At 43.2% G+C, this 17,864-nt stretch overlaps 1 protein-coding gene and 1 long non-coding RNA gene across 49 annotated transcripts in view; one reads left to right on the forward strand and one right to left on the reverse strand.

The window, feature by feature from the left end:
* Window positions 1-73: 73 nt before the first annotated feature.
* On the reverse strand, window positions 74-4,390 carry LOC144576885 (uncharacterized). Its single transcript, XR_013519583.1, has 3 exons — window positions 4,255-4,390; window positions 1,972-2,063; window positions 74-207 (listed from the first exon to the last, which is right to left on the reverse strand). It is a non-coding gene; the product is annotated as an uncharacterized LOC144576885 (long non-coding RNA).
* Window positions 4,391-5,237: 847 nt separating this feature from the next.
* The window catches only part of MLLT10 (MLLT10 histone lysine methyltransferase DOT1L cofactor), a 245,921-nt gene continuing 233,294 nt past the window's right edge, over window positions 5,238-17,864 (forward strand). For 20 of the 48 annotated variants that reach the window (XR_013519574.1, XR_004745526.3, XR_013519576.1 and 17 more), the window contains exons 1-2: window positions 14,287-14,372; window positions 15,164-15,323. Coding sequence is in view for 26 of the 48 variants with exons in the window: in XM_035306910.3 (XP_035162801.2) it covers window positions 15,164-15,323 (160 nt within the window). In the remaining 22 variants the exon portion in view is untranslated. Of the gene's footprint in view, window positions 5,370-14,286; window positions 14,373-14,765; window positions 15,045-15,163; window positions 15,324-17,864 lie in introns of those variants that run through there. The other 28 variants (XR_013519575.1, XM_078329589.1, XM_078329597.1 and 25 more) reach the window with 5 other exon arrangements.

A 17,864-nucleotide genomic window follows, 5' to 3' on the forward strand; every position in this document is an offset into this window, starting at 1 on the left:
GCCAAATGAGAAAAAGGGTCCTCCCAGTCGCATTACCACGATCCCAAGGCGGCTCCTTGGCTGCTTTGCAAAATTCGGCAAAATCTTCTTAACTGTTCGGTGTTTGCAACTACAACATAAATGCAATCCAGGCATTTATGTATTTCCTTGTTCCTCCAAAAATAGACACATCCGCGTGATTAAAAGAATAAACAGATATTTCTGAGGCTGCAAGAAAAAAATTATACAATAATTTATTTCTTCACAATCAAAAGTTCCAGCTTTCCCTGCTCTGGTCTGGCTGGCAGGAGCAGGTATGGCTCAAAAAAGAAAACAGAAAGATAAAAACAGATGAATCAGACATACAAAAAGGTAGTTTGCTTGACAAGATGAAATCTCGCCCATGATTCCCCACCCCCACCCTCATCTCCTTTGTAATTTCCTAGGAATTTTGAAGAGAATTGGGAATTTCAAGAAGTGCATCCGGAAATTAAGGAAGTCTATTTAAGAGAGTCTGTAACTCAGGAGGTTGGGATTTGAAAAGTCAGCCCCTGAACTACTGTTGCACTCAGCACAGATGTAATCGCCGCTCTTCAACTTAATCAATGTGTGTACAAACCGCGATGTCTAGTTCTTGCCTTTGAAATCAAAGGCTAGCATTTCCATCCAAGAAATCAGAGCTACAGCAAATTACATTTTTGTCCCTTGAATGAGAGTAGGATCATTGAATGGATCTCGTGATATTTCAGGCTTTAAACGTAACCGAGAGGCAGCAATGAACAATGCCTCGTCACAGCTAATACCATCCACCGAGTTGGCTTTCTTTTGCATCTGGATCTATTACATCGCGTTTTTCTCTTTCACTTTCACCGGAGACAAAATGCACAAGGTTTAAGCAATAAGCGAAGTTTCCAGGAAAAGCAGATGCTGTTGTTTGTTTTTAAAAGTAAAATGACCAGAGTCTTTCTATTGCCAGCGACAATAATGTCGTTTTAAAATTCCTTCTGATGCACTTATATAGTACTGCCAGCCCTCTCCCTCCCACCCCTACCCCCACCCCCGCCCATTCCCCTCCCCCAGCTTTAAGATTTAGACCAGAGTCAGCCAAGAAATAGTAAACTCAGAAAGCCTTTGAGAAGACGGTACAAAAGGTTGGCTAGAGCATCCTTTTTTTTTTTTTTTTTTTTTTTTTTTTTGGCCAGGTAGTTTTAGTTGCTCTCCTTTCCCGTTTAGATTTTCTCTCTCTCCGTCTCTCTCTCTCCCCCTCCCCCACTTTCTCTTCCTCCTACACATAGCAACATGATTTAGTGGCCATTTCAAAACTACCTTCTTTTCCTCTCTCTTCTTCTCTTTCCACCTTTAAAATATTGGCAATTTCGGTTGTTTTTGAAAACTAGTAGCATATTAAGTATATGTTTTTTAAACTAAGGGCATAATCTGTTAGGTCAAATAGAGAAACATAAAGGCTAGGGGATTTGAGAAATGTGTCTATATAGACTCTGTGCAAGTATCTCTATATGTGCACTCAAACACCTTTACACTTACACATTTTTAATACTCCTATTACACATCTTTCTTCTAGTCTAATACATTCTTTTGTTCCTTTAACTTCCCCATCCTTGTGTGTATGTGTGTGTTAGGATCCAGCACTCTTGGTTGAGTGAGTATGTGTGTGCATACACACACACACACACACACAATGTGACAGACAGCTTTCTTGTGGCCATCAGCACACGTTGCATATCCGGGGTCTTCTCCAGGCACATTGGGGGTCGATCCCGATAAAAAGATCTAGCAGAGGCCCCTGAGCGCTCACACATGAAAGGCAGGGGACTTTAAGATGGATTTGCATGCACACCGGGGATTTCGATCAATAGCTACCAACATTTATGGCTTAGATTATTAATGCGATAGCTGGCCAAAAGAATGGGGATGAAAAATTAAAGGTGTCTGTTATCAATTATGCTTAAAGTTATGCAATAATTTACTTACTTTGCCTGATGTGCAGATCCAGATGTATAAAGTACTATTCTTCAGAAGCCAGGGGGTTTCTTTGATAAATTTGTTGACCATGTCAGCTGCCTCTACAATCAAAGATGAACCCAATTCAGATGATGGGCCGTATTCAAATTCTTTTTTAAGAAAAGATACATCAACTTCTATGTTTCTCAAATGCATGTACACATGTAGATAGATATGTCCAAATTAACATTTATGTATTTATCCTTCTCTGTGGGTCCAGGGAATTATTGTGAATTTAGGCACATGTAGGATGTGCATTGAGTTTGTTAATTAAATGTGATTATTTACTCAGTGAGGAATGCCTAATCTACACACTATTGTAAAAAGTGCTTTAGCTTTGAAAACAAAGCTGCTTGCAAAAGGAAAATCCTCTGTAGCCAATACAGATTGAAATATATTCCTAATGTCCACTTACTTCTGCATTTATTGTAAAAAATCAGCACTTTCAGTTTTTAAAGTGAAGGGCCATGAAAATATGAACATATTTGTCTTTACTTATCCTATATGAATGTGCTAGATTTACCTTCAGATGCTCTATTTTGATTTATTTTCACTGTATTTTATGTTTAAATACCATTGCAATTCAGTCTGACCTCTTTCCTCTGGAGCGAAGTAATGCACACGGCATTTACAGTCTTTTAAATGGTTAGCTGGGAAATGCAATAGCAATTTGCAGGAGTAGTTTACTAATGGGGAAAGTTCTTTTGAAAACCTGAAGGAAAACCTAAGAGTACTTTTGCATTTCTACACTACAACTGTCATATAATTAAAGTATTGAAGAGCATTAAAATAATCCTTTTCCTTCCAAGCTTTCACCCATACATACATAATTTAAATGAGGATCACTCCCCCCCTCCCGCCCCAACTCTTCACCATATACATTTGTTTTAGTGATTGCTGGGCACATTTTGTTCAAAGTGAATTCAGACAGAAAAGAGTAGGGAACATCACAAAGGCCTCAACAATGTAAGTATGCTGGTTAAAAGAATAAAAGAAGCCCCTTGTGCTGTTAATTAAAAGTAACTATAATACTCACAAGATAAAGTCTAAAATAATAATAAAGTCTCATATGAAAGAATTAGTTGAGGATATAAGAATAAAGTCTCAACAGTTCTTTAGCTAAATTTATCTAATATCACATCTTCTCTGATTTTTGGGATGGGAAAATGGGAATGGAGGAGGAGAAATGGCTAAATTGAGAAACAAATGATAACTCAGTATATTTCTCTTAATTTTTTTTTTTTGGTTCATTTAAACAAATCAGGGTAAGTCTCCAAAAGGGCCCATCCCTCTGTTCTTAGGCATTGAAAACCCCTGTCTTTAACAGAAGTTTGGGACACAGGGTATATGCCATGTTGTCTACTGACCCATAAACAAAATGCAGTGACCTTCTACCCTTTTTTTGCCCCCTGACCCATCTTGAATTCAATGCAGCCTTTATAAATTTGCAAATCCTTGGAGGTAAAGGGGTTTTTGTGAGGCTTTGTTCTGAAAAAGCCCTAAGAGTGTGCTTTCTAAATTAGACAAAGGTAAAGCAACAAACCCTAGTGGATGAGATTTTACACAGGTGAGCAATAGGCACCTCCAGATAACATATATTGCAAGCTAAAAAGCAGTTATAAACATAGGAGACAGGGAGGTTATGGATTGCATCAAATTAGAGTGAGGTACAAATCACTTTCATGATGTAAGAAACGGTTAGGCCACAATCTTCTTGCTCTTCTCATCTAAAGGGCTGTGGGGGACCCTAGTGACCAAGGAAGGAATGGTGGAGGTGGGGGGGAAGGGGGCAGGGAGGAAAAGAAAGAAAGGAGTGAGACTTGATCTGAATCTGCAGGCACATTCCCTTATCTTTCCTGCTATCAGCCAGTTTAAAGGACACCATAATTATGATGGTGATAAAACAATGCCTGCTTATGTGTGCTGAATAAATAAAGAATGTTTACAGCTCAAGAATCTTTTAATTCCAATTAAATGCTATCAAAGAAAAGCCACTTTTCCTACTGCAACCGCCTTTCCCCCAATTATCTTGTTTTGTTGCAGTATTTTCCTATGAGAGACAACGGCCTTTCACAATTGATCCTGAATGCAGAAGAAAAAAAATCAGAGAAAGTAGAGTTTGACCTTCAGATATTAAATAATACACAAATATCCAGAACCACAATTTATTAGGGTTGCCCAAATTTTTGTTTATTTTACAAAAGGGTCAAACATGTAGAGACTGAAGTGGTGACACCAGGTGTTGAGGCCTACCTATGGACTGCTCAGCCACACTGAAATCCTGAGCACCCACGAGGGCAGAGAAGAGAGACAAGACACGAGGAGCCTGATGGTCTCTGGAAAGGGAATCCTCTTCTGGTTCTGTTCCCCTGGCTTCAGCCCAAATCCTTCTAGGAGCACTGGAGCCAATCACTGTCTTCCACTGCTCCAGCTACTGGGAACCTACAAAAAAGAGGGAGATAAAAAAAAAAAAAAAAAAAAAAAAAAAACAGAAAAGAAAAGAAAAAGTTCAAATTTATGGATGCACAAGTATCATTTCATATTCATGACATCAGCAAATCACATCATAATCAGATCTGAGCAAGGTTTGGGCACTAATGCCCAACAGGCTGGACATTCAACACTGACAGTATCACATATTAACCAGAAAATTTGCTTTTTTATTATGGAATCATAGGGTGAAAATTAAGTCTTTCAACTTTGGAAAGCTTACTTTTCACTTCTGAGGCCAATTTTTACACTAATAAATTTCAAGTAAACATCTCTTTTAAAGTAGTCCCACAGCATTTTAATTCAAACTTCTACTCCTTTCTCAGTTGTGGTAGCGTTTTGTTTGTGTTTTAAAAAAACACATGGCACGACAAACGTTATGGAAAACGCACTCATTCCGTTAAATGCCGATACAAACCTGCATTTTACTCCATCTTTCTAAGCCCTGCATTGCTAAGTATAAACTTTAAAATAATGATTTTCTCAAAGACATATCTATAATTTCTTGGAAAATATTATTTGGTGATGTGGTGCAAAAACACAATGGTAAAAAAATTCCGGGGTATTTGTAGGTTTTCTGGAGAGTTGCAGGCCCCTTTCCTTTTGAAAGTTTACAGCTCCAATACCCTCAATTCTACTGGCAGAATTAGGATGGACTTAGAGGGTCCTAAACGTGACCGATTCACTAAGGCGGCGGGCGGGGGGGGGGCTACAGCTTGCAGCAACGTGCTCGGCAACTTAATCCTACGCTAAAAGAGGGCAGAGAGCGAAAAAGAATGGAATACAAACTCTCCCGACACCCGTAGTTACTTTCAAGGTGGATTGTGTATTTTAAGGCTGATGGGAACGTCTGGTTTTCGGACCAAAAAGAAGAGAAGGTAAGTGTTTGTCCTTGTATCCACCAGTTCGTAGAGAAACAATGAAAGAACAAAGGGAACCACTTCCCCATCTGAACATTTTCTGTATCTCCCTCCGTTTCAAGCCAAAAAGCTTGGGAAAGGATTCGCTTTATTCTACCTTAGGTAGTGGTTACTAGGCTTGTTGAACTAAGAATGAGAAAAAAGTTGACAGGCACGGTAAATACAGACTAAATAATAATAATAATAATAATAAAGGCTTGCTGTGGCGGATCTCCACCGCACCAGTCTCAGCAACTTGCAGCAGAAGTTGCTCAAGGCACGGAGGCAAAACCCAAGGAATACCCTTTGCACACCAGACTTCGAACTCAGTCGTTTAAATAGTCTTTCTTGCTGTTCGAAGGGATTTCTGCGCACAAAATGTGTAGATAGTGACTATGGGAAGACATGCACTATTTAGGTCGAAGAATGATCTCATGGGTATCTGGAAAAGAATTTTTAAAAAGGAAAAGGGATTCAAGTATCCACGTAACTGTTTGCTAACAGAAGAAATGGCATCACTAGCTGGGAAAGGAGAGGGATTCGTATTGAAATGCATTTGCTTTGGGGTACGCTGGTTATCCGCAAGTGTGGCTTTGTAGGTCTGCGTGGCTGTGTAAGTGACCGAGTGCCTTCGGCATTATATAAATGGATCGATGTGTGGGGGAGCCCCCAAAGCAGTCGAGCACGTGAAACGCGATTTTTTACTGCCCTCCAAGCGGCGACCAAGCCCCACTCCACCCCACCCCACCTCAAAATCAGTATATTACCTGCCCTGTTACAGTGACACATGTTTATGTTTATAGTCCTGGTTTGTAGTAGTGTCAAGAGCCGCAGCAAGAGGAGGGGGAGGAGGGAGGAGAGGGAGGAGTAAATGCAACCACCCCCACTTGTTGTTAAAGCAAATTTACTGAGTTATTGCAAGCCTGGGACGGGGGCTGGGATGAGTTGAGAGGAAGGGTTGAGTTGGGAAGTGTGTTGGCGGTGGAAAGGTGGGGGTGGGGTTAGGAGATCCGCGATGGAGCTCCTCTCTCCAGCAGCCCGGGAAAAGCAGCTCGGTCAATAGGGGGGCATGCTGGTGCGGTCGAAAACAAAAAGGTTTCTCTTGCTCGCTGCGTTCACGTGGGGGGCTCTGCACAAGGGGCTCCAGGGCCCTGACCTCTGACCCCGGCTCCTCGTCTTGCTCTCCCGGTGCCGCGCGGCCACTTTTTACCCAGGATCCCTCGCGCGGGCCGCGCTCGTGCCGAGCTCGAGTCCTTCCTAATCCTCCATTCTCGATTCGGGATGCCCGCCCCGCCCCCGCCGCCAACCCCGGGGGAGGATTCTCCGGCGGGGAACCCCCGCCCCACCCCCACCTCCACCGCCCCGGCGGAGGCGGCCGCTGCGAGGCCCGGGCGGGGTGGGGAGGGCCGAGCCCGGCCTCCCCTGCTGCGCCAGGCTAGCGAGGGAGGGGCGGGACGGGGAGCCGAGGGGAGGAGGGGAGGGGGCGCAGGCTTCCCGGCTGTCCGGCCCCGCTGCCCCGCCGAGGCCTGGACCTGTTGACTGCGATTGGCCCGCCTCGTCCCGCGCCCTCTCTCTGCCCCACGCGGCCCCAGCCCTTCCGCGGCGTCGCAGGGAGGAAATGGGGATGGCTGCCCTCCTCTCCGCCTCCCTCCAACTTTCCTTTTTTTTCTTGGGGTGTGTGTCCGGGGGGGTGGATGAGAAAGCCCGGGCAACTCCACCGCCGCCCCATCCTGCCTCCGAAAGTCTCGTCACGCCCGACCCGCCGCCCTCCCAGCCCCCACGACTTAAAACCGCCTCCCCTCCTCGCTGAGGCGCCCGGGCCGCGAGCCCGAGAGCCCTCGGCGCCCCCGCTGCGCCTCCCCCGCCTGGCTTGGCTCGGCGGCGTCCCCAGCGAATTGTGTCGCTTTTCTGCCCTGGAAGCTCCCTCGGCCACGTTCCACTTTTTTCCCTGTCCCAGGAGGCGTAAGATAAAACCTCTGATTTGCTGCGTGCTGCCGGGCGCATTCTCTGCCCTCTGGTCCGAAGGCACTAGATTGAGAGTTTAAAATAATAGATTTGCAGGAGGAAATAAAGAGGGATGGTCCTTGGGCCGGTTTTAAGATATACATGCGTTATTATTTTTTTTTTAAATACAAGATGTCTTAAGGGTTAAAAGTGTTCTGGGGTTTGCTGTATTTCCTTCTAGATTTGGGGTTTCCTGAGGAAATCTTTTCCGCAGGGAAATAGCAAATCAACATTAAGATGGAAGCGAGACTTCTCAGGCACTTTTGAAAATGAAGAGGAAATTGTAAAAATACATTCAGAAAAGGGCGCGAAGGCGGCGGCTGCAGGGAAGAAGCTGGAGTTGTAGGAGGAAGCGCCGTGGATTGGAGTCAGGGGGAAGGAGGGCTGGCCATGTCCGGGCGGGGAAGAAAGCGTGCGGGCGGCGGGGCGAGCGCCGGGCCAGGCCGCGGGAGGAAGGCGCAGCGGCCCGGACGAGCGCGAATCCGCGGGCAGGAGTCGGGGGGCGGGGACCCGGCGCGCGGCTGGCGCGGCGGAGGAAGCGGGACTCGGCCTCTCGCGCCCGCCCGGCAGCCCCCATTGTTCTGCCCTCGCGCCGTCGTTAGCCTAGCGCGTCGGGACCGAGGGAGGGGTCCCGCGGGCCAACCCGACTCGGGTCCGCGCTTCCTCGGACTCCTGAGCTCCAGCCAGGCCGGGTCGGGCCGGCGCAGCAAGTTTTATTGTCAGACTCAGTCAGCGAGGGTTCCGAGCTGAAGACCTCGGAAGAAGGAGCTTTTACAACGTGCGGCGAAATTGAAGGAAGCCGGGCGAGCCTGCCACGCACACGTTAGGGAAAAAAGGGAAAGCAACATAGATGTGTTTACATAGTATTAGATAAGAGACAGGCGTGGGCAGTTTTTATTCAGTATCCGGAAAGTTACAAGCAGATTATTTAATATTTGAAATATCCACTTAAGAAAAAGTCAGGGTTCAAAGGAGTTCGGAAAAGCACGTTTCGCTATCCTTATTATTGATTACTCAGCTCTTCTTTGTACACAAGAAGTGAAGTTTTAAAAGGAAAGGCTGAGCTACCCCTGACAAAAACGGGCTTCCTTTCTTAACGTGAAATGCGTTTTCAAAATACGGAATTTCAAAAGGGAAAAACGTTTAATTTGCTTTTAAACCACGTTTTAGAAACAAATAACTGTAACCCACTTAATAAACTCTGTTTTTCTTTGTGAGGCATGTGGAAGAATTCTTTCTGGCCAACGTCACAGTTTGTTTTTTTAAAAAATGAAGATTTCCAACAAGTGCTTGGGAGTCTTGTCGACAAGACCAGAGTCATCGTGCGTGAAAGCCCAAGAAGAAATCATTTCAATCCTGTGGTCCAAACCTTACTAGGGCAAGAGAGTAATTTCGACTTAGGTTTATGATGGACTTTGCGGAAATTCCTTTAAAATACTCATTACTAGTCTCTGTTATAAAGCACTGTTTCCCAAGGTGGATTTTAAAAAACCAATTAGAATTGATCTTTAATGGAATATTTACACGTCATCATGAAAACATCATTTGACAGAGTTTTGAATTACAAGAAAGAAGTTAACAGATGATGCTCGTAAATAGCATCTTTGAAAAGACTCCTTAAGAGTCAGTTAAAGGCAGTGTCGGTTTTGTTTTTGCATTTGAAATGCTATAAAAGTTGCTTGCATTTTAACACTTTCATTTTGCGGGTCTTCTTTCTAAACTTGCATTTCCTCATGGAAGTCATTCAGTTATTTCGAGGTATAGGGAGAAATTTTTATTTAAGAAATCATTTGAGGTGTAACTATGAAAAGGTTTGAACAGAAAAAAAAATCGGTGTTGAAAATCAAGTATTTTCAGTCTATTCATTCGTTTCACACTCATCCTACCACAGTTCCCCTCAATTTACATTTTTTATTTATGTCTTTGAATATTTAGAATAGCTTCATGTTTATATGTTATGTAGTTGATAGTAGGTCAATCGTTTTACATCATTCACTGTTTCAGACATTTTTTGTTTCATTTAAAGTAAAAATATTCTTAGAAGTCATGATATTCTTGTGAGAAAAACAACAAATGGAGGAAAAAGGGCATGAATGGGGGTGGGGATGGAGAGGGACAAGTAGCATTCTTGGTCAGTCTTTGTGATACCTTTCTTTAATTTTATACCATTATATTTTCCACTTCTGCTTGCACCAACGCCATTGCTTTTTTAATTGGGGTAAAGTGCCACCATATAAAAATTACCTACCTTCTGGCTCTCAAGCGCCACAGTAAAATAAGGCTGACAAAAAGTGATCCGAGGCTTGTGTGTTTAAATTCGCCAGGAATTTTAAGCTTCATAAGAGTCACCCTATGGGGTCATGTTGGTCCTTGGCACTGTTACTTTACAGTTTCAAGAGGTAAATATGCAGATTATAGATTTTAAAAATCTAAGATGTACTAGACAAACAGTTTATTAATCGAAGGAATAAAAAATGAATTTGTCAGCCTCATTCTTTCTGGGACACAATGCACTAATTAACATATTCTTGGGCTTGTTTCTGGATTTGGTAAGCAGTGGCCCCTTTTGGAGAGGAAAACATTTAAATCTTAAAAAGTGATGTTCTTTGGTCCAAATAGTATTTATAAATTCAGTATATTTTTTTCTCAGTCTAAGATATGTTGCATTTCTTTCAAGGTTCTCTTCCATTTCAAAATTGATTTTCCTCTTTTCCACGTTCAGAATCTTTTCACTTAGATAATCTTATTGTAGCCTATAAACAGACACCTAAATATGTCTCTTTAATCACACTTTAATTATAACAGAGATGCAGATCTTCAGTATCAATAAAAAATGAGAACATGGACCTTACAATACCACTCTTACACTGTATTGATGATACTCTGAAAAGTCAAAGTATAACACCTTTCAGTATTGCTGTATCATGGAAAAAATAGTTCAACTCTGAATCGTTAAGAGGTTTATGTAACACCTAGAATACCTAAAGGCATCTTTTAGATAGTATTTTTTCATTGATAATTACATGGTGTTTTACTCAAAAAATGTAAATACAGCCAATCATTATCAGTTTTATAGAAAAGAAATACCTCTGAAGCCAAACACCATTAACCAAACCAAACATTTTAAATATTAAACCTTGAATCTTAAGATTTTTTATTTAGATTACACACGATTTCAATTTCAGAATTACCTACCAAGCTTAAAAAAAATCAAGTGTATCTAACAACAATATTAATTATGATTGATTCTAAGTTGGAGCCTGTTTTGTAAAAAATGATGACTATTACATGCAAAGATGGTACACATTTGAGGGCTATTTAGAATAGTCAATTCTAAACTACCTGGTAAATAAAAACTGATAAAAATTTCAACTATTGAAAATCTTCAGAGAAACCAATTCATCTGAACATTTTTGTTAATCATTACTTAGAAATTTTAGTTCAATTGTATATACAAAATACAATCTTGCTTTACTTTGAAGAATAAAGCTCAGAGAGTAATTAGCTTTTAAACACCAATTTAGGACACTAAACACAGATTTACTGTGGACCTACTACGTGTAAGACACTTGCTAGGTGTGATAGTGAGTAAAAAATAATCACCTAGTAAGATTAACAAGTTTAATTAAATAGATTATTGAAAAAGCCATAAACAATTTCAATTCAAAACATTATTGCAAAGAATACTTTCATATGAAATTTCAAATAGTACTCCATGATATAGGTGCCATGGTGGTTTTGCATGTATAAAGATACAATATTGATTTATGGTGACATAAATAGCAAAGCTAGTTTCAGAAATACTTCAGTATTTTAATCATAGTAGCATAAGTATATGGCTCATAATAAACTTTTAACGTAAAAGGTAAAAACTCTTGGGTACCAAGCGAGCAAAACAAAAAACAGAGATTCCTTTATGTAAAAGAGGATATATCTGAAAGTCTGCACAGATCATAAGAGAGTGTCGTTTTGAGTTTTCCAACTAATTTATTTAGAAACAAGATTATAGACTCCAGTGAGGTTTAGCAGATGCAGGAATTCTAATTGCTTTTTGTTTAAAAAACTTAGTTGCAGAGCCAATATAGAATTTTATACACTATGGAAGTCAAGAATTTGAGTTCAGGAAAATGTACCTAGTCCCAGCATTACACAAATAAACCTCTTGTAGAAATAGACTTCAGTTTCTATACCCCATTGTAGAAGTATATATACCTTGACAATGGGTATAACAGATTAAATATGATATGCACAAACAGAAGGCAAATAAAACTTTAATTTAAAAAGGAGATAAATATGAATAGTACTAACCTCTGAACTGAATATGGTTTTAAATATTGCTTTCATAGTATCTACTTATGTAAATAATTATGGAAAAGCAAATACAGAAATTTGGTGCCTACATTAAAGAATAAAGAAAATTATTGGAAGATATATTACCCATAGAGCAAAAATACATCTTCCCATTATAGTAGGGTTAAAGGTTACATCATAAAATATTTTACTTGAGATTTTTGTGGTTTACCTCAGATGATTAGTTTGGAGAAACAGATGAGCTAGTACTGAGTTGGCTGCTGTTATATGAAGCAATATTTAGAGAAAACAGGGTTTTGTTTTATCCTAGAGGTACTACATATACTTCTGTGAAAGATATTTTGAGAATATGAAATCAGATTTTAGGGTAACATAATTTTATGAATGAAATTGTTCTTTTTCACAAAGTTATTTTATAAATCCTATGGTAATTTATTTTTATATTACTATGTATTTTTAAAAGCATACTTGAACTTTAACAATTCTGCCAATGTAATTATAAGTTTTATCCATTCTGAGGTAGGAAAATTAGCATATTCAGCCAATTATTGCATATGTGACACTATATATATATATATATAAGTCTCAGGACAAATACAACCTTCTCATTGCCATATTCCCTATATCCAAAAGAGCTCCCAGTACACAGTAAATATTCAATAAATACTGAATGAATGAATAAATCATTAACTTCATTTTTGAACTGTTTTACCATTTCATACTGTCTGCTTTTCTTCCTTTTCACTTAACATTTTATAGAAATATACTAAATATTATACTTCAGATATATAAGAAAAAGTTTGATATCTGGTTCATGAGTTAAAATGAAAATGAGTTATTTACACTAATGTTTTCTCTTATGATTTTCATCAATATATCTTAAAATCAATTTTATATAATTGAATTATAATTTGTGAACACTTATGTATACATCTTTAACAAAATTTGTTTTAAATATTATTATTTATATACAGGCCTATTATGAAATAGTATATTTTCCCTGTTTTTAAAAATTTCTGAATCCTCTTACAAATGATGAATTGTTTTTGTTTTGTTTAGGAAATAGCAAGTGTTTACTTACATTTAAGTGTTAAAGAATAGGGTAAGGTGCCTATCCTTCTTTACATGTCAATTAATTCTTTCACAAGAACTAAGCTCCAATGCATTAAAAATAAAACAAATGTATTTTTAAATAATTTAGTGCATTAATGCTTGGTTGCAGTGTTTGGGAGGGGAAGTTTTACATTGATTTTTAACTCAAAATTGCTCTATAATAAGAGTCGGAAGAGGACTTGGATATTGAACTGGTATCTTTTGTATAAGACTGAAGATAAAATATATAACTAAGATACACAAAACAGTATAGTTTTGTTTAAAGGACGTTTTAGTTTTATAAATTAAGATAGTTTAAAAATATAATTATTATATGTCCAGAAATGTATTGTTGTCACATCCCAAAAAAGAATTTGCATTATGTAGTCTTGTAGTCACCTTTTCTAAATGTACTGTGAATTCTCATTGTGTTTTAGTGTACATTTTAATTGCCATTACTTTGTATATCTCAGCTTTTAAAACATCGGAATTTATTTGCTATATAAGCTTTGATTGTGCTGTATACATATTATCAGTCTTAAACAGATTTCTAGCAATTAATTTGAAATGGAAAAACAGCTATGCTACCTTTTCTTCCCCTCTTTATCAGAAGAACATTTAGAAACCTTTTAAAGCCCAAACCATTATATTATCTTTTGGTGGCCGACTAGGAGAACTGGGATTCTCTATGCTTTAGCATTGTGAAAGTGCATCTTCCAGATTAGCACATTTATACTGGGAATTCCTGGTAAACAACCATTTTGTACCTGCAAGGTATCAAAAGCCATGAATTCGCCTTTTAACTGGGCTTGTCATTTAAACAATCTATACATAATTCTGATTTCATGTTAAACTTTTCTAATTAGACATTTTTTGCTTAAACATCAATATTGGGCTTATATGGATGCATAATGGGGCGACAATGGAAGATTTTACAGTTTAAAACTGCTTAGTATCCAGCTAATTAATCTATGCAGATAGGCCTAATCCATTTTCTATTTGTTTGTGACGTGGGAGCTCTCATCTTTCTGCCACTTTTAAATGACCTCACATTTCCAAGTATAAAGTTGGAGAAAAGACCGGATCAGAGGAATCCTCCATCAAAACTAGACGCCACTGTCTGATGGTGTTATCTTTTAGCAACTGACTAGGAGGGATAGAGTTCCTTCTTCCTTTTGGTGCAGTACAACTGCAGTTTCCAGATCATCACATTATATTGCTAATTCCTGATAAACAACCATTTGTCTTGCACAGCGAGCTGAGGGGAGCCTTGGTGTTCCCTCTCGGAGTGCAGCCCTAACCCGGGCTTTTGACCTTCAGCCTGTGATGTAGTTTCGTTTGTCACTGGGGCCCATGTAGTGCGTAAATGGGCGTCAGATTTGGTAGCACTTCCAGCGGATGAACTTTGGGAAGAGTCCAGGACGTGAATTTAATGGGCGGAGAGGCTGCGGCAGCACTGTTAAGTTAGCGCGGCCAACTGCAGGGAGCCATGCTTCATTACACCCTTCATGGGAGCTGGCACACTCGCCCCACCCTCGTTACCCAAGGGCTAGTCCTGGAGGAAAAGGCCGGCAGGTAGGTTCCCAGGGCAGGGAGATGATGCCCCCGGGGAGTCTCTTTGGGAGACTGAGAAAACCCCTTCCTCGCCCTGGGCGTCCGCCTCCCGGGCCGCCTCCCAGGCCTCTTCCCGACGCACACACGCGGCCCCAGCCACCGGCGCTGCAGAGGGCGGCCCCAACGTCCCCACCCCCGCGTGCGCGCCCCCGCGCCCTCGCGTCGGCTCATTTCAGCCTCCGCGCGCCGCAGGTTCCCCTCGCGCCCACCCCCAGCACACCGCGGCTGCGGCGAGCAGCGCGGGGGAGGGACGGGGCCCCGGAGATAGGCTGGAGGCGCCGGCCGGCCGCGGCGGCGCGCACGCAGGGCTCGTCTCGCCCGGGCCTCCTCCCTCACGCCGGCCGCAGGGCGGGCGCGCACGCCGAGTGACGCTCGGAGAAGGAAGCGCAGCCCCCTTCCCCTCCCTCTCTGCCCGTGGCCCAGCGGGAGCCCCCCCAGTGCGCCTGTGCGGAGGCCTACTTGATTATGAGTGCCCTCTCCGAGCGTCCGCGTTAGCGGTCGGGTGGAGGTGGGGAGGGAAGACGCCGAGGAGGAGGAGGCGGAGGAGGCGGTGGAGGGGAGGTGGGGGGAATCAGCAAGGACATGGCTCCTGACTCCTGTGCGGAACGTGAGTGACTGAGCAGCAAAGCCCGAGTGAGCGAGGGGTGGGCGGCCGGGCTGCGGGCGCCGGGGCGGGCGCGGGGGGCTGTGCGGGGGGAAGCACTAATCGGCTTGCATGTGTTTTTTAATGGTCCCCCCCAACTCCCTCTTAGATGGTCTCTAGCGACCGGCCCGTGTCACTGGAGGACGAGGTCTCCCATAGTATGAAGGAGATGATTGGAGGCTGTTGCGTTTGCTCAGACGAGAGAGGCTGGGCCGAGAACCCGCTGGTTTATTGCGACGGGCACGGCTGCAGCGTCGCGGTGCATCAAGGTAAACACCCAACTGCCCGCCGGGCCGCGCCGGCCTGCGCCCAACCGTCACCGCCGCCCCCACCTGGGCCGCAACCGCCGGCGCCTCCGCCCCGTGCTGCGGTCGCAGGAGGGACGCGGAGGGTCCGTGGCGGTGTGCGGGGGGTGTGGGCCGTGCATGTGGGAGAAAGTGCGTGTGGCCCGGACTGTCATGTGATTCCGCTCTCACTCTCTCAAGTGTCAGTCGGCCGCCGCCTGCGCCCGGGGCCGGGGTCTGCTGACTCTGCGGGGCGGGGCGGCGGCCGAGTCCCCGGATCCGGGCCGGGTGGGGGCGGGGGTGCCGCGCGCCCCTCCCGGGGTCCCGGGGCCGTGGGGTGTGGGTTTGGGAGCATGGAGCGCCCTCCTCTCCCCTGGCCTGCCTCCGCCTGTCTGCCGCAGTGTTTGGAGACTTCCTGTGGTGTGGAGACAGGCTCGGGAACGCGGCGCTGCGAGGGGGAGGGCGGGGAGGCCCATGGTCCCCTGGCCTCTTTAGATGGGGGGGGCAATGCGGGGCCTGCTGAAGTCTCGGATCCTGCCACTGCCTCCCGGGAGCTGCCTAGGGTGGAGATGGCAGAGGACGCTCCTGCCCATGCGGGAGTGGCAGGGCTGCTGCAGCGCCTGTGAAGTGGCCGCAGCAGGCCACCAACAGCCTAGGGGCTGAAGGGAAAAGGTGGCCGTGCCAAGTGACTGTTGGTGAGCCTCTTAGTTTATTTCTGGTTGTTAATAATTGCTGAGTTTTTTGGATATACAAGAAGATTGAAGAAACTAGTAAGATACTTTTCGGGCCTTTGAAGTGGCCGACTTTTCCCCATATCACGTGGTAAGAAATCCAGACCAAAACAGTCTACATTCTTTTTTGGTGGCTCCATATTTATATTTATTGAGCATCCCACGTCCCTTCTCATTTCTGAGTCTGGCATTGTGATGCAGATGTTTTTAGTAGTCTATTGGAAAGGACTACCACCAAAGGGGAGGCAGAAAAATTTGAATATGTGCTAAAGTGCGTTTTATAGAGAAAAGTAATGTCACACTTGGGAAGGGAGACTTAAATGCACTGGTGATGATTCTGAGGTAGTGAACTAACTTACCCTGAGAATGCTGTAATTCCCAGACATTTTTGTTTTTACTTTTTTTGTTATCCAGGCTGGAGTGCAATGGCGCGATCTCGGCTCACCGCAACCTCCGCCTCCTGGGTTCAGGCAATTCTCCTGCCTCAGCCTCCTGAGTAGCTGGGATTACAGGCACGCGCTACCGTGCCCAGCTAATTTTTTCTATCTTTAGTAGAGATGGGGTTTCACCTTGTTGACAAGGATGGTCTCGATCTCTTGACCTCATGATCCACCCGCCTCGGCCTCCCAAAGTGCTGGGATTACAGGCTTGAGCCACCGTGCCCGGCCTTTTACTTTTATTTTTTCTAGATAGAGTTTTGCTCTGCCACCCAGGCTGTGTAGTGCGGTGGCATGATCTGGGCTCACTGCAACCTTCGCCTCCTGGGTTCAAGCAATTCTTCTGCTTCAGGTTCTGGAGTAGCTGGGATAACAGGCGCACCCTAGCAAACCCGGCTAATTTCTTGTATTTTTTAGCAGAGACGGAATTTTGCCATGTTGGCCAGGCTGGTCTCGAACTCCTGCCCTCAGGTGATCCTCCTGCCTCGGCCTCCCAAAGTACTGGATTACAGACATTAATGCGTGTCAAAACCAGATACTGATTTTAAGGTCATAGGTTAATATATTTCCGTTACTGTGTTCATTGGCATTTTGAAGGCTATTTCTTATGAATTGGATGATAACTATCAAAGTTTGATAATAATTTCTATATCCCAATATAGAAAATTTTCATTTGAATCTTAAATTTTCCTTCCTAGAAGTACACCTGAATAAAAATACAAGTTTTTGGGCACTGATGCTGTGTTTTGGATACCTATGCCTTGTTTTTTGACTGATAGAACATTTATACTCAGATGCATTTTACAAATTCTCTTTTTTTCCTGTTTCTTTTTGTGATAGAGTCTCGATCTGTCGCCTAGTCTGGAGTGCAATGGTGTGCTCTTGGCTCACCACAATCTCCGCCTCTTGGATTCAAGCAATTCTCCTGCCTCAGCTCCCCAAGTAGCTGGGATTACAGGTGCAGGCCACCATGCCCAGCTAAAAATTTTTTTTTTTTTTAAATAAAGATGAGGTTTCACCATCTTGGCCAGGCTGGTCTTGAACTCCTGACCTCATGATCCACCCATCTTGGCCTCCCAAAGTGCTGGGATTACAGGCGTGAGCCACTGCGCCCTGCCTAATTTTTGTATTTTTAAGTAGAGATGGGGTTTCACCATGTTGGTCAGGCTGGTATATTCAACCTTTGACCTCATGATTCACCCTCCTCAGCCTCCCAGAGTGCTGGGATTATAGGCGTGAGCCACCGTGCCCGGCTTTTTTCTTTTTTTTTTTGAAACAGGGTCTGAACTTTGTGTCTCATGCTGGCTTGCAGGCTGCTATTACAGCTCACTGCAGCCTTTACCTCCCAAGTTATCTTC

This window comes from Callithrix jacchus, chromosome 7 (assembly GCF_049354715.1).
Source record: "Callithrix jacchus isolate 240 chromosome 7, calJac240_pri, whole genome shotgun sequence".
In the NCBI taxonomy this organism is placed as follows: domain Eukaryota; kingdom Metazoa; phylum Chordata; class Mammalia; order Primates; family Cebidae; genus Callithrix; species Callithrix jacchus.